Source organism: Crocodylus porosus, unplaced genomic scaffold (genome assembly GCF_001723895.1).
Source record: "Crocodylus porosus isolate Cpor-Errol unplaced genomic scaffold, CroPor_comp1, whole genome shotgun sequence".
NCBI lineage: Eukaryota > Metazoa > Chordata > Crocodylia > Crocodylidae > Crocodylus > Crocodylus porosus.
Window position 1 is genome coordinate 11,447,820 of NW_017728886.1, and position 23,989 is coordinate 11,471,808.

At 43.7% G+C, this 23,989-nt stretch overlaps 1 protein-coding gene across 2 annotated transcripts in view; it reads right to left on the bottom strand.

Annotated features, from left to right (window-relative positions):
- PRKAG2 (protein kinase AMP-activated non-catalytic subunit gamma 2) overlaps window positions 1-23,989 on the bottom strand; it is a 328,707-nt gene that overhangs the window by 238,667 nt on the left and 66,051 nt on the right. The window contains exons 1-2 of one of the 2 annotated variants that reach the window (XM_019530343.1): window positions 20,526-20,579; window positions 2,478-2,549 (exon numbers count right to left, since the gene is read on the bottom strand). In XM_019530343.1, the coding sequence (XP_019385888.1) occupies window positions 2,478-2,549; window positions 20,526-20,564 (111 nt within the window). In that variant the 5' untranslated portion in view covers window positions 20,565-20,579. Of the gene's footprint in view, window positions 1-2,477; window positions 2,550-20,525; window positions 20,580-23,989 lie in introns of those variants that run through there. The other variant, XM_019530337.1, reaches the window with a different exon arrangement.

Here is a 23,989-nt window from a genome sequence, read left to right on the forward strand (position 1 = left end):
CAGTCCTGGGAACCAACAGATCAAAAGGACAGCAATGAGTTAAACAAACTTTCTTTGGCCAGAGAACAGACAATTGTTTGGGAGCTGTTCACCTACCTGTCTTCAGATGAACATGTTAACTCTGTCTCTGAACAGAGAGTGAGTCAAACTTCCACTTAGCGACGCTGCACTGCCACACCCCTCAGTGTCCGTGGCTCTAGATGCACATGTAGCACTTCAAAAAATATATCACTACGGGGCACTGTAACAGGGAGCCAGTGGTTCCTGTTACTTTGAAGGAGAAGCCACAGCAGGTATGTCCCCAGGTGGAGGAAGACAGCCGACCCTGCGTTACCCGCAGGGGAGTAGGTAGCCAGGAACCCACAAGCTGCAAGTGAGGCTAGCTGCCTGACAACAAGACAACGGGGCAGAGCCCTGGTTAGGCAGCAAGGCCACTACTACAGTCTGGCCAGAGGACTAGCAGAAGGCCGAGGGGGCACACCTGCGGGCACTCAGGAGAACAACTGACCAGAAGGGGAAGAGCCAAGGGGATGTAAGCCTGAGTCCCTGGGGCAGTGCAGCCCTGAACTCTGCCGGGAGAGGAGCTCCTGCCAGCTCAGACTGGCTAGGAATGGGAGCTGCCAGCCTGAGACAGCCAGTGAGTAGGGAGGTGGCTTGGCAGTGGTATGATGACCCAGAGGGACGCTTTGAGTGTTTGAGCTTAAAGTGGTTACTTGCATTTTTGTTTTCTCTTAGACTAGAGTACTGGATGGTGGCTGTAGGGGTGGAAAGGAGACCACAGGGGTACTGAGGGGCATGCCAGGTTTTGAGCCCTACCAGAGGCAGGGGCATGGGACAGAAGCAAACTGAGGCTGAGAGGGCCAGAGCCCAAGCCCAGCAGGGGACACTGAGGTGGCTGGAGGCTGAAAAGCCAGGGCCCGAGCCCCGCATGGGTGACTGAGGCAGCCAGAGACCAAAGGGCCAGAGCCCAAACCCAGCAGGGGCAACCGAGGAGGTCAAGGGCCAAGAGGGCCAGAGCCAAACCCAGTGAGGATAACCAAGGTGCCCAGAAGCCAACAAAAGGCTTAGACTGAAAGGCCAGGCCAGAGCCAATGGGCCTAGGCTGCCAGTCTGCAGCCAGAGTAACCTAAGGCTAAGAAACCCACGGTCAATATAGGAAAGTAAAAATGTGACTAACACCCACAAGGCATAGGCATGGCAAAGGGGGAAGACTGGAGGCCATGATTAAGAGTGCTAAGATTGAAATAAGGGCCAGTCAGGCAATGGGTGGTGACTGCTGGCTCAGTGCCAGGCAGACAGTAGTAAGTCTGCCAGGGCGCAAGAGGCACCCGTGGGGAACTGAGTTATTTTGGCTAGTGGGTCTGTTAGGCTGGTCAGGACCGAATCTCCAAATCCAAATCAAAATTGGGAGACCAAGTTAAAGCTCCAAATCAATTCAGAAAACCTTCAGAAAAAGATTGGACCGATTCAGAGATTCGGCCATAGACTAAACAGGCAGCTGACAGCTGCCTCCAGCTGGTAAGTCTGTTGGGGTTGGCAGAGGGGGGAGGGAGGGGTTGGGGATGAGACAAGCTGCCCAGCCAGGGTGGGGGCTCGCTCTAGGCGGAGTGGCAGCAGAACAAAGCCCCCACTCCCAGTGCTGCCACACCCACATCCTGTGCCCCCCACACCACAAGTGGTGACAGAGCAGAGCCCCCACTCCCAGTGTTGAAGCAAGAGTGGCAGTGCTGGGAGCAGGGGCTCAGTCCTGCTGCCACAGAGTGAGCCACGCCTGCACCGCACTCCCCCCACACACACATCTCATGCCAGCAGTACCAGGGCGGAGCCTCCACGGCTCTCCGCACAGGGGCAGAGCCAGGCACAGCCAGAGGAGACTTGGGAGAAGGCCCCATGGTTGCTCTGCCTGGCCCCATCTCCCACCCTGCCCCAGCTTCCCAGTGTTTTTAAATACTTAAAAAGCCCCGCACTCACTGGATGCAGGAGTGGCGACTGGGGCCTCTGGGTGCTCATGGCAGAGTCCCCCCACACAGTGCGAGGCAGTGGGGATCACCCACGCCCCCACCCAACACCTGGATGCCAGCTGCCCCATGGCATGGGTGCAGCGTGGCTTGGCAGGGCGCCACACACTTTCTGGGAGCTGGGGCAGCTCCACCTGTCACCCAGAGCTCCTGGCTGGATTCCCCAGCTCTCTGATCATTCCCCCAGTGCAGCACATAACATTTACAGCATAGTGACACTACTGTAGGATGGCCTATTTTTCTTTCGTCAAAAGAAATATCACATTGGCACAGCACACGTGCAGAGGAACCCAATAGTGGCTATAATTAAGCCTAGTGTAGCTTCCTGAAGCTGGGGGTGGCAGAGAAAGGAGTCTATGCCCAGGAAACTAGCCCTCTGCAAACCTAAGAAAAATGTGCTTCTACTGACACCAACTCTGAGCAAACACACTGAGGGGAAAGCCTTCAAAATGGTCCTACCTTCCGGGAAGCATTCTTCTCTGAGCTCTCCACGTCTCCATCCAGGAAGGGCATGGCAAATGAGCTAAGATCCTAGGAGGCGAGAAAATGAAAATGAATGCCTTGTGTTAATACTTTTCTTCTGCTTTGCATCAGGGCACCCTCATGTTCTAGTTCACAGTTTATTTCTGGAGGATCCCTCTATACATCACTTATTACTTTGCAGATTAATTTTAACAGTTGTTGCCATACATGGTACTCACCAGCCTGCCCTACTTTTGAGGTCAATGGAGATTTGCTCCAGGAAGGAGTGCTAAGCAAGACCGAAGAGGCACTCAAACAGTTGGGAGGCCAGTCCTCCAGCACCTGTGATTAGGTTTTTTAGGGAGTTTATGGGGGTTAAGTGTCCAATAACAATTAAATGTATAGGAACTGCTACCACTCACTAACTGTGCCCAGTCTTTTGCCAATAGCAGTGACGATACTCTTTTTTTTCTAAGAACTAATAAAGAGAACATTCACATATTCTGGAAATATGTAATGTGCCGAAGAGAAAAGGCAGGGACACAGCATGAAAGGGGGAAATAACCCATTTACCTTCACAAATTGGAGAGGATCACACAATTATGAGTGATCAAATGAAGTGGAAAACTGAGAGAAGTATGCACCGTCCTTCTTAATGAATGAAAACAAATGCAATTATATTCTACCCCCCGCTGTCTGCTCTATTCACAGTACTCTCCATTCAAGTCATTGGACTTCGGAAGTTTTGAGTTTTTAATGACTAATGAAATGTTTTTAAAAAGATTTAATTTTACCCTCCATCTGATTAAAAAGGTAATTCATGCTATACTGAACCCAACAGAGTTATCTAACTCTGTAAGCAGAAGTTCTTACTCATGTGATGTGCGCTATGGAGCCTGGGTTGAACATGCAAGTCTCACAGAAAATTATAAAACATCAAACCTCCTTTATATTAGGGTGTCAGACCAAAATCATAACAGTTAGGCAGTGAATAAAAGCCCTCAGCAATGGCCTATGTGAAATGAGCTTAGCAGGTCTCAGTCTGGCTTCTCATGGACAAATCTATAGTACAATAAACACTGCTGAAACTGCCTCTTTTATTCCAAAAGCCTCATTGATTCAATTCCCATTTTCCAACACATTTGTGCTTCATTCAAAAAAAAAAAAAATCGCTAAATTACTTATTTTTTGCTATTCACACAAACCTCAATTGTAATTAAATGGATTTTAATTTTTAAAAATTAACCTAAAGGGGTAGGATGCAATAAAAGCCTTTGGCAAAGAGGCAGAAGGCAGAACAACAAATGCTGTAATCTAATCAGATTGCCCAATCAACCTAAATCCAAACTACACATTTTTAAACATAGAGAAACATAATGCAGGCCCAAGCCCTACACATGTTTGAAAACATTCCAGTTCCATAACTAATAACAAAAATAAAGCGAAAATATTGAATTCCTGAAGCTGAGACATTCAGGAACGATGCAGGCCAAATTAATAATAACAATAAAAAGAACCCTACAGTTACTAGGCCAAATGTGCCCTGGGCATAAACTCCAGTTTACCAAGAGCCTTCACCATGAGGCATTATGATTTTGCCTCGTTCTCTTTACAAGACTGAACTCAAAAGAAGATGTTCCAGTATAGTACCAAGCACCACTACTATATAAGTGCCAGTGTTGTGGATTTACCTTGAACAACAGGCTTCACACTACATTTAACTGTGAGTGCAAATGTATTGTAAAATGAACCAAATACCCAAGAGCCAAATCACCAGCCATGGGGCTTCTCTTAAAATTGCACAATTACCAAACCCTGGTAAAGGCTACAACATTATTACTGCTGGGTAAGTTTCTAAGGGAATAAAGGTAGAAGCATAACTTAAGCACAATATTTTGAACTTACTCTCCATTTTAAAATTTTCCACATGCAAACTGTGCTAACTATGATTCCCCATCTCACAGGGTAGCACAAAGTTTAAATCATGAATGTCTGAAGAGTGGTTTAACAGCCTTCAAGGGATCACGTTCTAAAAGTGCAAAATATTAATATTCCTTCATATTAACAGAATAAAAGTAGAAGAGAGAAACAGATTTATCAGTACTTACTAAGATGCCTTCAGTCAAATTTAATCTTTTTCTTCATTCACATTTTTGGTTCAAAAACAGAACACAGTAGATTGTATCAGATTTCCACATCATTTCACATAAAAATAACTTTCAGAATAAATTAGAAAGAATATTTCCTTTCCAAATCCACATGTTAATGCCAACATATTAATAATTTTACTTGCAATTCAAGTGGAAATAACAGGTCCCGTCTTCTGGCTGGTTCAAGATAAAAATTGATTGCTTCTCTTCTGGGACAATTAAATAACCTAATCCACAGATCATAAACTGATGGCCCACAGGACAGAAGAGACAGGATCCAGCCTGCAGTGGAGGCAGGGGGTTGATGGTACATGGCAGTGGTGGCACCTTCTCTGCCCTCTGCCACGAGTTCTTCTGCCATCCCCTTTGCAGCACCAAGCTGCTGGCTGCTGCCCCAGCCCTCCCTGCTCTGTGCTGAAGGCTGCATTTGCTCTGCTACGGCTACTGCTTGCCCTCATCACCGAATCTGATTCTCTCCATCACTACTGGCAATGGGCATTGGCAGAACTCACTGGCAAGATGCAGTGGAGGCTGCTGTAGCGGGGTGCAAGAGCAGCCCTCAACAAAGAGCATGGAAGTACTGTAGAGGGGATCAGTGGCCCACAGCAGCAGCCAGGGTCAGAAGTGGTGCCCCACTGTTCTTAAAGGTTGCTGACCCCCTTGCCTAGTGCATAAAGTGCTTATTCGGCATTTAGATCATCCTATATTCAAAACCAAGTCCAGGTTGCATTTCAGTATACATTCAATATTTTGTGTTGTCTCTTCAATAAAACACAGGTGCTTTGATTCCAACTGCTTAGTAATAATCTTTACCACCCAAAAACAACTAGACCAGAATATCAGATTCAGCAATTCTAGGCAGAAAATACATATTCACATGTCACTGGAATGTTGTTAGCACCTGGCCCTTCACGTGGACTGCAGACTGTGTTTTGTAGCTCCAAGTGCCTCACTTACCGTGCAGGACTTGCATGACTGCCACGCACTGCAAAGAGAATTGCATGCCACCTTACACAAGAGAAGGTAGGGCAGGGTCAGCGTGGAGACCAATTAATTCAGAGAGGCACAGGCTTTCATATGCCTTATAAAAATTCATACCTGTCTGAATCAGTTAGTCTCTAAAGTAACACTCTGCCCTGCCTTGCGTCCGACTTCAAACTAACACGACTAACCACATTTTCATTCTACCTTCTCACTCACTCTGTTGCTGGGGAATCATACCCGCATCGTCCCCCTACCTTCATACATGCTTGCTGTCCTCCCCTGCCCCACATTTCTCAATGTGGTTGCTGAAAACAACGGGAGGTGTCAAGAACAAAGCACTAAACAGGACCAGAAAAATAAAGGTTTATAGTGACAGAAAAATCTCCAGATTCATTGCAATGGGCCATCCAATAGCAGTGTAACATCAGGAAGTTAGGCAAAAGAATGAGAAAACAGATTTTTTTTTTTTTTTTTTTTTTTTACTGTGTACCACTTTGTGATCGAGTATAGTGTATAAGACACTCCTAACATGATGGGGATTAGTGAAGCCTGCAAATTTAAATTAAAAATATGACCGACCAGGTGACCATCTTACATTTTTCTTTGTATGTGGCATATGTTCCTTCAAGTGATGCTGCCATTACTCTGAATCAACGATCAAAAATATCCATAGGGAAAGGCAGCTCCTAGTTAGAAAGCTTCTGAAATGAAGCGATTTAGCTATCAAATAACTGAAGATAACTGAGGATTTGACAGTGCTTTTTCTCACCTCTCCTTTCTTTTTCCTTTACGATAGGTGTAATAGACCAAAAGTGAAAGCCTTTATGAACCAGATCCTATATTCAATGTTGACTTCCACAGCTTTTCTGACAGCAAAATCTGTCAGCTTTTTAAAAAGTGTTTTACATGTGGACAAAGGTGGAATAAAATAATTTCTTGTAAATGATACAAGAATGAAAGACTATATTAAATCTTAGTGTAACTTCACCCTCATAAGAGATACAGAATTGCTTTGTATTAGACTTTTATCTTTATAAGTCAAACAAAACAGCAAAAGAAAGCAAAACAACTTTTTAAAGTAGCTTTAACCAGGAGGACAACTTTCTAAACAAGAGATATTTTCTATGGGCTCTCCTGGGAATGAACTGTAGCTACTACCTATTCACGTCTTTAGCTGGAATTCAGTCTTCAGACCGTCCCTGGATCCTGAATGCAAATGTGTCCACTGGTAAGCAAACAATCCAAGGCAAAACTCTGCATTCAAAGACTCTGGCCCGTAGACTCTACCTTCTGGTATCCCTCTACTAAAGAAACTGCCATGACCTTTATTTCCTCTTAATGTGCAGAATTTAAAAATACACAATATATTTTCTATTTTTCTTTCTCTGCTGCTTTTTCATCCAGGAACAGCTAACTGAAGTTAGCTAACTGAAGATCTGATACCTCTTTTTTGTTGAGAATACCATCCCAATATTTTAGAAAATAGCACCAGTACACTGTGGTTGGTCGCAGCACAGATTACAGCTCTTAGGACAGACTGATGCTCTTCAGATCAACTGACAACAGGGAAATTGAAATTTTTGTTTTAGGACCTACTGCAGTGATGGGATTTAGAGTTTCTCTCCTGATCTGTCACTCTCTCAGGTACCTACTTCAAGAATTTCAAGTTGTGTATTCCTCTGTTTTAGAAGGCCTGGGCACCAGTAAAAGATAAAGAATAAAACCTTAAGTTGCTTCAAATAGGATCTTCCATGGAACAAGACAAACAACATACAGGTTTCCCTCACTTTATGCCGTACATGTGTTCCTGGAAAACAGCACATAACTCAAATTTGCAGAAAGGGAACCCACTTTAGTGTAATGAATAGGGATGCTTTCCAAGAACTTGACTGTACTGACCCCCAGGCTCATTTCTACCACTTTTATAAGACAATTTTGGTACTCACCAATGGCAGAGAGTACGCACAAGCGCGGATCACTACCATGAGGACGGCAACTACAGTCACAGGCAATGAACGAGGAGCACAGATCCACACAGGAGACTGTACTTTGTTGCGCGTCACTCCCACAATGCACCACACAAAGCAGCTGACTGTGGGCTTCCACCACACCGATCACATAGGAGTGAACTGACCTCGCATATAATGCATTTTGGTATAAAAGGGCGAATCACATCATCACATAAGAGCGAATTCGCACATACAGAACTCACGTAAAGCAAGGGAAACATGTATTGCAGTCTTCAAATTCTGATTTTTCATTTAGTTGGAATAAAAGTGTCAATAGCACTCCATTTTTGGATTCAATTCTAAGGATTTTGCTAGGGTGGGTATCTTTGCTTTGTCTTTTTTTATTATTATTATTTTTAACATAGCTTTGATCCAACACTTCATTTTTCTGGCACATGGCTTGTTTGTAGGATATGAGTATCTCCACTGTTTCACCTGTCACTTGATATATTCAGTCAACTTGTTGAATATCCCTCCAGTGCCAAGACATGGCGTCTGTATTTCTTTTTCAGCCAAAAGCCCTCCTTGTAAGTATTTCATTTTAATTTAATCTTTATTGAAAAGAAGTTTCCATGGTATCTGTATCTGCAATTACTAGAAAGCTTCCCCTCTTGGATATTTGGACATAAACCTGTACTTTTGTCCCCTCTGAAGATTGACTTTGTCATATACCCAACAGAGATGATTTTAGGATAGTTACAGATCACTGCTCTTGCTGTGAATATCAGACTGCTTTAAGGAGGAGACAACCTTCCACAAGACCTGCTAATGAAAAAAAAGCCCACTTCTCCATGAAGTACTCTCTCTTATTCCAGATCATCCTCTGGTCCTGACCTGGTCCTCAGGGTGACAGTGAAAATATGAAGTTAGCAGACAAATATAAAAAGGGCTGATGAACTGGCTTCAATGCAACCAGACATAAGGGTTTCATGAACCTTACAGGATTATGATTCAGAGTAGGTCCATCTGTGGATAGACTTACATTCCTTCGCTCCCACGTCCTTCTGTATTTCCTTTTTCAGGGGCTCTTCTAGAGAAGGACAGTTTTCATAATGCCCTCGGTTGGTAGATTTCAAACACTCCTCATCCTCCTCCTCCAAAAAAGATTCAGTACCCCCTCCTCTGTGGGTTCAGGCCCCAAAGCAAAAGAATGATCCTTACTTCCAGCAAAATTGATCTGTGACCCCCTTAGCACTCCCTGGGTCCTTTCTTGTCCCTTTTACAGCCTTCACACAGGGGGCAGGTTTGTATTATGGTTAATTTGGAGAGGAAGAAATAAGTGCTGAGATTTCCTGTGCCTTGTTTCTTGAATGAACAAGACTTAGAAATATCCTCTGTAGAGCAGTGCCCCACCCCGGTGTTCAGTGCCCTTCCCCAATGCCTTTTAACTTTCTTTCCCCATTTCTGAGTTTTTCTGGCAGGCTGGGGACGAGAGGGATGTGATTGGGGGGGGAGGAAGGAACCATGCTGCCCTGTCAGGACTAAGACAGCAAATTCCCAGACCCTACAGGGCAGTTCCCCTTGCTTCTTACTTATAGGTCAGGGAACAAGTGACCTCCAGGTCCTGAGAAAAGGCTTGAGTGAGGAGGGAGCCTAAAGGAAGTCTGCTCCCGTGTTACAGAAGTAAACGTAACACACAATAAATTCACTCCAACACACTCCCTATGTGGGCTCCTTGGATTTTATTATAGATATTCCTAAATGGTTTGCTGAAAGGAAGGACAGAAAGCCTTCACACAGCTCCTTTGTCCCAGTGAATCCACCAGGCAAGGTTATGCAAGGGGAAATGGGCTGGATGGTGGCTAAGTGGTGTGCCACAGGACTCTTACCGCTGTGCTTCTCCACTCTCCCTCTCAGCACTCCAGGGCTGCCTGGAGGAGAGTAAGAAGATGACCTGCAGAGAAGAGGGTCCCATTATCTCAGCAGGTGTGCAATGGCCAATCCAGAAGAGGAGCACGACCTGGGCGTTTTTCCTGCCAGATTTTTTTCTTCTGGTAGCCTACAAGGTGCTTGTGCCACACAGGCTCTTCTGGAAGTTGTAGATAGTGACTTCAGAAGTAGAAAAGGGTTACAACAGCCTTGCTGCAGAGGCCGTAGGCTTAAACAGGCCACACACGCTTAAAATCCAGTAAATTGATTCATAACAATAAATAGGATTCCTTTCTAGCTGTTTGGTTGTTGGGGCTGGTTCAACCAGCCAAGACTTCGAAGTGTGGCTACACCCCATCTCCTGTTACAAACAAGTGGGAAACTGGTCTTGAAGGAGCTGTAAGCAGAAGAAAAACTTTTGTCAGCTTCTTGACCAACAATACCCACAGAGTTCTTTGCGAGATCCACATGGCAGGGAACAGGGAGAGGAGGGGGGGTCTCTCATCACTCGGTCTGACAAACAAGAACACCAGGTCTTCCCAACATTTCTTGGGAAGAGACGAAAGCTGCCTGAAAATTCAAAAAGTTCCCCGGCCCTTGCTTGCTGTTATTGGTTTGGTTTGGACTACATTTTTATAGCTGCCTTTTACAAGTGGGCGCAGACCTTGAAATAAATTTTCTTTACAGCTGTAAGCTTGCGGCACTTCGGTTAAGCTGGTATGCTTAAAGCAGTACAACCCCTCTGCTGTGGACACTGCCATATTGGTACAAAGGTACTTTTATGCCAGTATAGCTATATTACACAGGAAAACGAATAGGGTATAGTGGCATAAATCACACCTATAGCAACATAACTGCATCAGTGCTAGGGGCTGTACCAATTTAACTATTTTAGTAAATACTGCATTCCTAACAAATACAGTTCTACTGATGTAAAATTTGTATTTTACATAGGCCTAAAAGTCATAGATAACCGTTTCTGAAAGATAAATTGTACCTGTATTGGAACTGCTGTTCCAACAAACAGAAATTCATTAGAAGAGGTGTTCATTACCGCTCTGCCATGAGCATCCCCTCTCTTAAATCTTTAAGGATGTGATCGGAGCTTAGATCACAGTCCTACTAATACACCAGGGGCCTCACCCTGCATTGCCTGGCTTCTTGTGTAGTAAATGACTGCTGTAGTAAGAGCTGGCCTTGTAAACTGTAAAGTGCTTTATACATATTTTCATGCAAAAGCTACAAGGCAGTGAAGAATAAGACCTACACGTGCCCCAGGAGTAGGGGGGAGAGTGCTTTAATTAAAGCAGCTCCAAGATCTACTCTGATTAAAGTGCCTCATGTATCAGCATCCCTTCACTTAAAACCGGCATTGGGGGTGCTTTATCTAAAGCTCATTGAACAAGCTTTAGATAAAGAGTCTCCACCACCATTTTTAGGCACAGGGACACTGATGCACAAGACACTGGAGTTGGCTGGAGCATGGTAATTACCATGCTCCAGCAGACTTCATTAATCAAGTCTGTTCTGACGTGCTGTAATTACAGCACATTGAAGCAAACACCCCTAGATCCTAACCCACCCAGGAAGAGATGTTTCCTTTGAGTTCCTTTGCTAATCTAGCCCTTCAGCATGGAGAACATCCCCTACTGCTGTCTGGATTTCTCTTTAATGACAAAGAAAACAAAATGTGCTGTTTGCCAGCAGCCAGTGATATCTCAGATTGCTGACAGTAGACCTGATCTCACATGGCACCCTGAAAAGCCAGCAGAACCAGACTCTCCAAGACCTCTACAAATCTGCTCTCTAGCTAGTCTTATCTAACATTTTCTGAACAAAGGCAACCCTCAGTACTCTTAGAGGATCAGGGGTGCTGTTAAGAACCTCAGTAGGTAAATGCTGGATCCTTATGCTTACCCAAACACCAACATTTTTCATAACAGCAGCACAGAACAGATTAGGACATGGGCCACTAGCTTACATGCCAGGGCTATAATTGTAATACCCTGGAAGTCTCCATCGGATGTAAGGCTTGCATTCCACACTTTGACAAAGATTAAATGGATGATCTGAGCTCCTGAGGATGGGGGCTGTACTTTTGTAGTTCTGAAATCATGGAGGGATTTCTCTTTAAGAAATCATCTCTCCTCAACACCCTGTAGGATACATAAAACCTGATTCTCCTAATGCCCAAGTACAAATTCAAACTTGATATAAAATCCGTCTTATTAAGAGTCCTGCACATGGCAACCATTGCTTCCGAACACAGACTAATTATTTCTGCTCTCATTAGAAGCATAAAATATGGATGATTTTTGGGGAAAAAAAAGTCCTGAAGGGTTTGGCAACTCAGATAAATGACTGACTACCTTCTACCCACAGACCTCCCCGATTTGCTGTGTTACTCTGTCCATCCCAGCGGCATAATTGCTTACTCCTTTTCTTCTCGTCTCCCCACTCCTGTTACTCTGAAAGAAACTGGGATTTTGGAGAGAACGCAATATCTTGTCCTATGAGGTTTTAGATTTTTGTGACTAAACCTCAGTATGAGTCAATGAGTGGGCAGTGACAGATGTACTGTGCTTGTTTGGTTCATACAAACCAGATTTGTACTTTGCAGAGCTCTTCTAACCCATTTAATTTCCCATTTATATTAATTTTAATGATATTTGTATTAAAAGAAACAATCCAGTGGTCGTACCAGACGGGCTGAAGGGGTGGAAATGAGATGTGAAGACTTTCACAGAGGGCCCCTTCCAGTCCAATGGCCCTATCCTGATCTCTGTCTCGCTGGTTAAAATCTAGCCCAGATCTCAGTATATGCCAATCGTTACCAGTTACTCCATGACTATTCAGTAACCTCCATAAAACAAACTTTGCAGCCTTAGTCCAGTTTTTGGAGAAAAAAGTGCCCACTTCAGAAATTCACCATCACAACTACCATTGACAGGCACTTTTGTTGGCAGCTCTAAGGGCCATGAGGACTGACGCCACTTAGTTATCAGGCCTATTGTATGCCCAGTTTGAGTTGCTATTGTTTTACTTCACTATGAACAAACTTCCTAAACAAAAGCTGTAAGGCCAATAGTTCCAAGGTACTTTTCCAGGTGGCAGTTGTTCAAAAGAGTTTGTTACAGTTATGAATATCACCAATAATCCAGAGAGCCTCGACACCCCCCTAGTGACAGCAGCACCAAACCAGTCATCAGGAGGCTGACTCTCAGAGATGCTGAGCACTAGCAACTTGCACCGAATTCACCACTCGACCAGGCCACATGCGAGTTTTATCACCAGAAAGATCAGAGGATTTGCATTCTTCATTTGTTTTTCAATCTCAGAGCTCTCCGAGATGGCATATTCTTCCAGTCTTTATGGAAAGATCATAGCTCTGTCTCAACACACCTGAATAATCATCAGCAAAGAGTCTGGCTACAAGAGCCACAACGCACAATCCAATAGAAAGAACTGGACAATTCTCGGCTGAAAGTAGTTTGGGTATACTCTAAAAAGGGTGTCAGGTGTAGGTTTGTGTGGCACATTTGGCTTGCTTAAGGGACCCATACTTTATATCATATATTTTACACACACACACACACACACACACACACACACACACACACACACACTTTTAAGTTAATAAAAAGTGTCCAAAGGCCTTGAGACAGCATGGAAATATTAGAATGAATAATCTTGCCCTGTTCCATAAGCCCAGCAGTAAATAACAGAATATTGTTTAGGTCTCTCTGACAGGACATGAATAAAAAGCCCGAGGCATGCAACAGCCTGTGTTTTGGTTCCTTTGCATTAGGAAAGGAACTGCAGCCATTGCTGTGACTGACAGGGTGTTTATTACAACAGCAGATGGACAACACAGCTAACGTGTAAATAACAAAATGTCATTAAAAAAAAAAAAGAGAGAGAGAGAGAGGAAGAGAGAGAACGGCAGAGAAAGCAAGCAGAAGAGAAAGAGAACAAAATTCCAGATATTCCTCTCCCGCTTCCTTGGGTGCCATGACCCACGCTCCTCAGGCTGGGCTTCTGCAAACTCTCTACCTAGGCTGGAACTCAGGTGCCATTTACAAGCTGTAATTTGGTTGACAAGCAGTTGCTGTTGGCCATACAAGAGACACAAGCATGTATACATTGCACCAGAATGCCCTGAACCCCACTGGCTATTTCACTGTTTCCAAATGCAAAGTGAAGTCCTAGTTCTGATCTTCGGAGTCCTTAATAGCCTAGGATGATGCTAGACCGTTTATCCATCCAGCACCCAGCAATGGTATTAATGTTATCTACTTGACCCAGGACCAAATGTACAGGTATCTTTGTCGCACTGTATTGCCACTGCTTGAACAACCCAGGATCAGACTCTCAGGGCAAAGCGTCCTAGAGGGCCCCAGCTATCTCATCCAAGCTCCTCTTTGATAAGACTCTTCCAGTCGAGTATCTCTCCCAAGACAAATCCAAAAGGAAAAGGTAAAAATCGAACAATGCAAAAATGGAAGAAAAAGTTAAATGAGTGATGATGAGGGATTTAAAAGGAAACCAATTTAAAAGGGAATCAATAACACACTCTTTCCCTATAAGTAGGGAGAAGCTGTGCAGATATTCCACTTCTGCACACACACAATGTCATCAGGAATCACTGAGATATCTTGGCTGATACAAATAGGCTACACAGACCACAAACATGAAAGGAATCAAGAAAAACAAACATTTTTTCTATCAAATGGCACTTCTGTAAACAGTTTGACAAAATTAAAAGTGAGAAAGAGAGCACAGAACTCAACGAGAGATCATCTACATCAAAAGGTGGCAGAAACTTGAAATACTACAGCAATGGATACCAATATGAGGTAGATAAGTAGGGTCATCAGGAGCCCTTCAAATGCTTCAGTAATTTAGCTTCTATTTTCAAAAACGATATTATGCCTAGATTTCCTCATTCACTATGGACCAAGACTTCTCGTAAAGTCTTTCTTCAGGAAAAACAAAATCCAACTAATGTTAATAGGAATTTTATCTGAGAAAGGGCTGTAGAAATCTGCCCTATGCATGCATGCCTAAAGAGTGAGATTTATACCAGGCAGAAAAGCTCTGTTATAAACACTTGACTGTGATGTATTGTTTTTCTAGCTCTCAGCACTTAGCAAGACAGCTGCTTGTTGCCTGCTTTTTATATTGTTTTTAGTTAATACCCATGAATAATCCTAATGATTAGCAGAAACCTTTCCTGCTGGAAACAAAGTTATTAAAGTCTAGAGGCAGGAAATGGGCCTGCTTTGATCAACCGATCCCTCAAAACTAAAAGAGAAAGATATTTAGATATCAAAAAAATAAATAAAGAGAGCGAGAAAGATGAACAAATGAACAAGCAAGCATAAGATGGCATTCACTTTCCCCCAAAAAGGGAAATAAGGGGGTGCTTACTACGCACTGAAGACCTGAAAGAGATTTTTAATGAGGTCCAGGTGAAGAGCACCGTATAGATTCTGTATCATCTTGTGCCTGCACAATGCAAACCCTTTAGGATTTGCTACCTGTTTGGTATAATCATGTGTAGACTTACAATGCAATGGATACAAAAATACACTGAGCATACCAGTCTATTGTCATGTCCCACATGCAGAGGGGCTTTGTTTTTCTGCTTCCTGGCCTACAAGGTAAATGCCTTTCTTTCCAACAAAGATGCTTTTCCTCTCTCCCCATTTCTGACTTACATAATTGTGCAACTGCCAAAATAAAAAACACCCCCTCAAGCAGCAAAGGGAAGCTCTCACAAGATAATCTGAAACATGCAAGCAAATACTATGCTATTTGGCCTCCGACTGAGCTAAAAATCAGCTCATCATGTCCCTCAAGATACACCTGTGTAATGCATAAGCCCAGATAGACCTGTGTGGTACAAACCTCAAGCTGCAGAACCTAAATTCCCAGATGTTGACCTAGGAAATGTTAAGAACTGATGCAACTACTCAACTGTGAGAAAAGAGATGTCTTATTTTGGTTACTTTTTCAAGTTGGTGGTGTCATGTTATAAGGTATATTAACACCGCTCAGCCTGTAGGAATCCGAACCACTTCCCTGTATGGGTATTACAAAATGGATGTCTTGTAGGTTAGCTAGTGGATGGAGATTCCATAAAGATCTGGATTCAACTGCCCACTCTGCCATAGACTTTGTCTGATCTTGGGCAACATCCTTAATCTTCTGTCTCTCTCTACTGTATATAAAGTTAGGGCAATACTACTTTCATTCTCCTACTTTTGTCTCTCTCTTCCATGTAGAACATAGGTTCTTCTGTCTACGGGCCTGTCTACATTGCAATCGAAAATATTACTCAGCTCATGATGACATACCTGAGCTACCTTTACACTAGGCAGCTTGGGTACCAATTGCAGTGCAGCCATAGGAGCATGAGGTCCTGTGGAGGCTGCAAAACTCACCTGACACCCTTGGTAAATATTTGGTAGCTGGCCCATACTGAGTTGTGAGCCACACAAGTACAGCCTGTTGATTTAAAGCTACATCAGGTCCATTGATCCAAAGAGCTGTTACATCTCTGACGACAGGGTAGACATATGCTGTGTGTCTGTGCCAGGACTAGCAGAATGAGACACTGATCTTCCTGGTGCTAGTAGATCTGGGCCATATCTGGCCTACCAGGCAAGTTCATCTGGACTGCAGGTGCCCACCAATTAATTGTAAACCCACCCTCCTGAGTGGAAGGACCTGGCCCAGCTAGCACACAGCTTCCAGGCAGGGCTCCTGCTGCCACTGCTGCAGCTGCCCGGGGACCTGCTTGGCTCCCCTGGTGTCCAGCAGCTCCTCCTCATCTTCCTGCTGCAGCGCTCACTCCAGGCAGCAGGCAGGGAACAGCAGGGGCAGGAGTTGCAGCTGGGGCTGGCAGGAGCACGAGGGGGGCAGCCGCAGCACAGAGCTCAGGTAGGCAAGGTGTGGGTGTGGGAGCTTCTGTCAAGGGGTGGGGCAACCCTTGCAGCCCTTGACAGCTCATCAAAACTCATTAAGCAGCCCTCCAGCCAAAATAATTGCCCACCCCATCATAGATGCTACTGCAGTAATAACAAACAGGGAGAGGTTCATTAACATAGCCGTCCCCCCATGAAAATGCAGTCATTTCTGAAGGCAGAACGGTGCATGCAGCAATTCTGCAAGCATAATACGGATCATGGATGTTTAAAAGAACACAAAGGCTAATGTATTCAATTAAAATAATAGAGAAAACATTTAAAAAATCTAGCGTATTGCCAGTTAAAACTTTGCCAGGCCAAACAGGCAAGACCTACCTATTTTGGAAGATCTGTAAAACAAATGGCTGTGGCCTCAGATTTAGGAAAAGACCAAAGAATATTGTATTTCCAGAACTCAACTTCCTCTCAGCATTCTCTGCTGATCCTGACTCAGACTCCTACTGTCAGGAGGCACTGAGATCTGGTTTTCTCTCAAAGACATTTTGAAGGCACAGTAACAAGCCACATAGGTGACTAAAATATTATCCTGTTAGGAAACCCATACCCATGAAAACAATCAGGCAAATAGAGCAGGTAGGGTTATTCATCGTTACTGGAGAAATTAATCACTAATGAACCCAATCTAACAAGTCTAGTTTAGAAACAGTTAAATCTATCCTGTTGCAACAGAACGGAAAGGAGCAAAATGACCCAGAAGTTATTTCCAACTATCAACCTACACCCTCCATAAAATATTACAACAGAGATTTTCCCATACAAAGCTGCTGTAACCCTTTGGGAGTTATAACTTTTCTCTTTTCAAGCTCAAGATATTTTTACTAAATTTTCCACAAATTGTGTTCACCTTAGAAATAACAAGGTTAACCACATTCGATTTGCCAGGCCAGTGGAATCAGTTGTTTCTGTTGTTGTCCCTCATCTTATTTGCCACTGCCCCCTTGACAAAACAATTAGGAGGGATATTTGCTGCAGAGAAAAGAACAGCAAACTGAACCAAGCTCAGGCAACAATCCGGACTTTAAAACTTAAACTGCATCTCTAGCTATATGTAGGTATTTCTAAAGAGCTTATCATGACATTTGGTCACTGTACATAGCCTCTAAATTACAGCAAGTGCTGAATAGGTGAACCTGCATTTAGTTTAACTGTTAGCTTCTCTCTTTGAATGTGTTACAGACATTTTTGCCTGCTCTAGCAATATAGAAAATGCTTGAGCAAAGAGACTTTCGCAATGTGCCCTGAGCTTGGAAGTAGCTAGATACAGCTTGAGCTTGCTACCGGAAAAGTGTTTGATTCTTAATGGACTCTCTTACTAGTATTGTGCTGGGTAATCATGGCGACAACGATGTGAAGCTATAGCGCCAATTTATTCCATTAAAACTTGTTTAGAGGCTGTAGTTCTCTAAGAGTTAAGCACTAGCTCTGCTGGACAGTCCCTCAGTGCTGCGGCGCACCTGGTCACGCACTCGGAAGCGGAAAGCAGGTTTCCTGCTTTCACCAAAGATCTACAGGGATGGGGAAGCAACCCACAAAACACCTCTATACAACAGCAATCAAACTAGGGGTACTGATTTTCAACCACCAAGCAGGAAATTTTGATTCAAATCACTGATTTTAATCTTGCTTTGCATTCGTATCTCTCAAACGCTTTCCTAAAGGAAGGTCAGTACTCCATAGCAGAGGTGTCAAAGATCTGGCCCAAGGGCTGGATTCAGCCCACAGAGCCATTTTACCCAGGCCCCGGGATGCCTGGTGGTGCTGGGAATTTGGAGGCAGGCTGAGCAGGGGCAGCCGGTCGGGTGAATTCCCAGCTATGGAGCCTGATGGGAGATGCATGCAGGAGAAGGGGTGAGCCATGGCTGCGCTAGCACCTACTCTGCAGGTCCCAAACCAGCCTGTGAAGGTCCTTGCTACTGGGATCCAGGCCAGGGGCACAGGTCAGTTTGACACCTCTGCTCTACACCAATAAAAATGGTAATTTTTGAAATAAGTATAACCTTTATATTACATTTGTTACTTTGGATCCACTGTATCTACACATATTTAATTCAGCAATGATGTAACTTGATATATATTTTTCAGCTTTTATATTATTTTACTGAAAAACAAATTAGAGTGGTTTTTCTTTTTATTCTTGATTTGTCTCAAGCTCTATTAGGATGGAAACTGGAATTCAAAATCAAATACACACACAAAAAATTAAATCGTACTGTTATTCATTAAATACATCTTCCAAAAAAGTGCTGGATACAGCAGAAATCAATAGAAGTTTCTCAAAATATGCTTTGCATTTAAAATTGATTCATTAAGAAAAAGTAGTATCTGTAGTTAATAAATTGAAATGTTTTTGGTTATTACGTCCTTCACAATTTTAGAATTAATAGAACTAATCTTTGTCTTCACAGATCGGAAGAGGGAAACAAGTCTTCATCCTTTTCAACTCCCAGTTAACGTTCTTTGTTTCACTTTGACTAGTCTATTCAATGGGGAGTTCACACCAAGTTAAGAAAATACTCTTCTTGCACCTGATGACAAAGCTGCTACTGTCCAAAACTGGATTTTGCACCTTCCCCTCTTGTATCCTAGTACTAACCAGTGACTCCCATCTGGGTAGTGGTGCCTCTATCTTTAAAACTGACAACAACTACATAACTGCTTATGTTTCATTTAATTTAAATTCCAAAGTATGGCAACCTATGTTAAGGCCTAATTTTACCCTAGTTCCATTTAAAAACTATTTAAAATTAAATTATTTTAAGAAAATATATACATTACAGATAAGATGCATAAAAATCAGTAACTTAAAAATATAAAAAGCTTTCGAGTAAAATCAAGACAAAAATAAGCATGACAGGTTCCCTCCTTCTGGATTCCTGCCTCCTGCTCAAGCCTATACTTTGAAAAACAAGGGCCTGCCACTCTCTCTGTAGGGTATTTTTCATTCCCTTCCCAGTCATTTCCTCTTCCCAGATGCTCCTGGTCCCCAAACTCCCCAGTTTCAGTCACTGAAGACCTTTTGGTTCTCCCCCCTGTGCTAAGTCTCTTCCAGCTCCACTCAGCAGCCTCTCCCATTGGATCCTTGGCTCTGCACCCATCTGGGGCAGCAGCTGCTTGAATAGGAGATCACTTCTCTAAGGGCAGAAACTCTCATCTCAGACCCTGCCAGATACCTGAAATGTATCAGAAGCCAAAACACAGTGATGAACCAGCAAAATATAGGGGTGACGCCAAAATATCTTGCCTTGTATACTGGAGTAAGACTGTACATATATGCCCTCTAACACAACTCAGACAAGAGAGCACTTTCAAACATTATGCTGGGAGATGATCTACCCGAGCCTTACAAAACACTCAGTAGCTCACAGGCCCATTAACTTCAAGGTGAATTATTGTGTGTTCAGCTTTAAGTCTGGTAACATAAAAGAAAAATGGAAGGGAAACTATGCAGCAGAATTTAAAGCATTATGGACCTTTAGTAAGACAAATGTCAATGAAATCTCAAATTAGAAAAAAAAAAAAATCAACAAAATTTTAACACAAATGAACTTTCCAGCAAGCCAGGATTATTGGTTTTTCAATAACTAGTAACAGCAATTAGTTTTAGGTAGCGGTTCTGGCTTCTCCTAGACAAACAGTGTAAGGGAACAGACAGTGCAGGAATCAGAGACCAGATGGCTTTAAGCAGAAATTCATATGCACCCCAAAAAGATCATCTCCCTTTGCAAATTGCTAAGAGAAAGTTATGCAAGGGAAAAAAGATCTTTGAACAAGAAAAAAAAATTGTTCTGCCTTGAATCATCGATCATAATTAAGTGATCTAAAAAAGCACTGTGCTAGGCATGCATAGAGAGACAAAACAAGACAGCCCCCCCCCCCAAACTAAAACATGCACAGACCATGCTTTTCTTTTCATACAGACTGAAGAATATCTGCTCTCAGCCGTCTTGCAGTGCATTCATGTTCCTTCACGCCCCCCAAATGAATACATATTCTCATTCCCTGCACAAGGAGTCTCTTACAAAACACAGATGATTCACTTACAGCTCTGCAAAATCCTGCAGCCTGGCTTGAAATGTCCATAGACAAACTGCATGAAAAGCCTTTTCGAAAAGGCAACTGAATTAAAGCATTTTAGGCTGTGCTGCTGAAGATGATGCTGCAACAGATGGGGACCAGGAGCTGGGTGTGTTCTTGATTCCCATTGCAGTACAACAAGAGGATGGCAGGGAACACGAGGTAGCCCAAGATAATACAGGCAACAGTTTTATCCGCTGCTGCAGGCTGCATGCCAACAATGCTTCAGACACTGGAAGATTCAATTACAAGAATGCAGCAACCTGTCATATTAACTCTAAAAGGGACTAATGATATTCAAGTGATACAGATCAGTAAGCATCTAAGGGCCAGGCAATCCTTGCCCTATAGTTATAGGGACACTAAAACTGGGGGAAGGGGCCAGATAACCACATACATTTTAAACTCATTAAAGCTCACTGAAGCAAAGAACCCCATTTGCAGTAACAGGGAGTGCTGAATAATTGCAGTTGTCCTATAACCTAGTTTTTCTGGGGAGGCAGCACTCTAGTACAGGGGTCTGCAACCTACCAAATCCAGCCTGCAGGGCTATTTCATCTGGTCCACCAAGCTGGGATGATTTCAGCAAGGGCAATCGATTGCAACCTGGCGGCAGGGAAACAGTAGTCAGGTCAAAAGCATGCTGGCAGTCAGCAGCAGGGGGAGCAAGCTGTGGCCCACCTTGGGAATAAGTTATGCTTATTAGCCACTGCTCCTAAAAAGGTTGCCAGCCCCTAAAATAGTGGATAAACTACCAGATTAGTATGTATGGGATATAAATTGTATTCCTAACTCTGCCACTGGTTCACTCCAAAGCCATCAATCCCCCCACCAAATATGTATCACATGAACTTTCTCTACTTCAGTTTCTTCCTCTGTAACAGTGATGTTTGACCTTTTGACCCTGCAAATCAGATGAGTGGTTTGGCCTGGTCTGTGGGCCAAACTGGGCTTTCCCTATCGAGTTCAGGCCCTGCACTGCCTTGCTCACTGTGATCAGGTCCCATGCTACTCTGCACACCTTATCTAGCAAGCAGGACCACACTATCCAGGCCACAGGACTACCCACAGGCCCAGAAATTTGGCAACAAGGGAAGCAGTATCACCGCTCCCCCACCACCAAATTTTCAGACCCATGGGAAGCCCCACAGGCTGGAGGACATAGTGCTGGCAGCCGGATCTGGCCTGCAGGCCAGGGGTTGAGCACGCCGATCTATAATATGGAGATGGGAACAAACTTGCACACTGGGGGGCTGGACATCTCAGAGCACAGAGCCTTCCAGCTCTTTGTCACCCCGTCAAATCCAAAGGCTGGCTGGTCAATGACATGAATTAAATAAATCTAGTCTAGCTCCTGACAAAAAAAATCACCAGTCGTGTCGCCAGTCTCAACAAAGCCAAGGATCAAGGCTGAAACTCTGGGTCCCCTTGAAATCAAGTGCAAAACACCAGTTCTGGGGCAAGCATTTCAGCACAAACAGACCTAGAGACAAAGCCTTCTTGTTATCATCATTTAAAAAAAAAGTCTCCTTTCTCTAAGGTTGTATAGAAACAGAGAATCAACTTCATAAAAGTTTTTTCCCCCTCCATTTTCTCTTATTCCCAAACTCTTACTAGGCTCATAGTTTGACTTGCCATAAGAAGACTAGTTGCACGTTTCTGGTTTATTTTTTTAGTAGAGGCAAATTAGTTTGACCTCAAAGCTAGATTGAAGTGACTATCGTGGCTTAGAACTCCAAAGAAGCAGTCTTTCAAAAGTTAAATAAACCCCCAGGAATGACGTCTGAAGCAATGTCACAGTTTGAGATGGAAATCACAGATTATTTAAACAGTCTGTATTATGTAGCACATAAGGTCAGGTGTGCAAGGCAAGGACATACACATCTCTGCTAAATAAACTGTTGGGGCAATGAGTTTGTACAGCAGCTGCAAACAAAATCCTGGATTTCAACTAAACCCAGTAGAAGCCAACCTTTTTGTAAGGGGTGCCACAAATTAGCCCTGCACCATCCCCAAATACCACTCCGACCCTTTTCCTTTACCTGATCTGCTGTTCAGCTTTCTGCTACCTGCCCTGTGCTCCCTGCCCAAGTGGCTGCTCTGCTCTCTCCTTTCTGTCCCGTGCTTCCTGCCTGACCCGATGCTCTGCTTTGTGCTCCCTCCCCAGTCTGCCGCATGCCACACACATGGGCTGCCCATGCTACTTGTGGCACCTGTGCTGCAGTTTGGCCACTCCTGCCCTACCCCAAGCAGGACAGACTGAAAAGTTAGTACAGCAATATTCAACTCCTGTCTAGAAGTGGCACTTTAACATTTTCTATGGAGAACTGCAAGTGGGAAGTCGATATTTGTTAACTGCCAGCATGGGGTTTGCACAAGCTGACTCTCATACTGTAGTTTTTACTTCTGAACTGGGATGCGCTGCCACAATTCACTTTTTGGTGTATGTTGTTGAGGTTCCCTGGTTAACATGGACTGCTTATGTGGCTCCCAAGCCAGTCAGGACAGTGCCACTAGGCTAAGACACCAAACCCACTTTCTAATGCTGTATGGAGGGAAGGGTGAGCCTTTTCATACTGACTGTGATGAACATGAATGTCCCCTTTTGTAATGCCAACTAGTCACATTTACAGGTATGCTGGGCTATCCTCCAAGTTAACAAGAAAGGCATAAGAAAAAGCTTTCATCCACTATTGTTACCCATCACACCTACCCCCTTCCAGTTCTGGACATACCTCCTCTAACCATTCTTCTTCCACCACCACAGGGTTGAAACCCATGGCATCCATACAGCTGGCGTGGCATAAGAGTGTGAGGTGGGTGCAGACTCAAACTAATATTGAACCTTTGGCTTTGCACCAAGGGACAGTGAAGAGCTTGGTAAAGCAGTGACTTTGCAGGAGACTCCATTTTTGCTTAAACCAATGCTGAAAAATAGATGAATATCTCTACCTCCTAAACCTCATTCCTTGAGGCTAAACTCTTGCAAATTCTGCCATGAACAATGTTCTTGTATTACATGTGTCCATACAGTGGAAAGATTTTACAACTTCATAAGAGCACAAAAGTTCTTTTCCAGTGGGCTGAGCGCTCCTCAGAGAATTATGTAACAAAACATCAACATGTTTGGTTTCTAGCAACCCTTTCTTGCTTCTCTGTCATTTCAAAACAGTATTCATTACACTGTTCTGATGTGCTCATAGTACATAATTTGCTTTATTCTATGATTATTATAAAAAAAAAAAAAGCAATCAATCTTAATTATCAATCATCATTAACTCCAAGATGAACATAGGCCGGCAGTGTGGGGATGCAGTCAGGAAGGCCAGCCTCACCTTGTCGTGCATCCACAGATGCATCTCGAGCAGGTCCAGGGAGGTGATCCTCCCCCTCGATGCGGCACTGGTCAGGCCGCAGCTGGAGTACTGCGT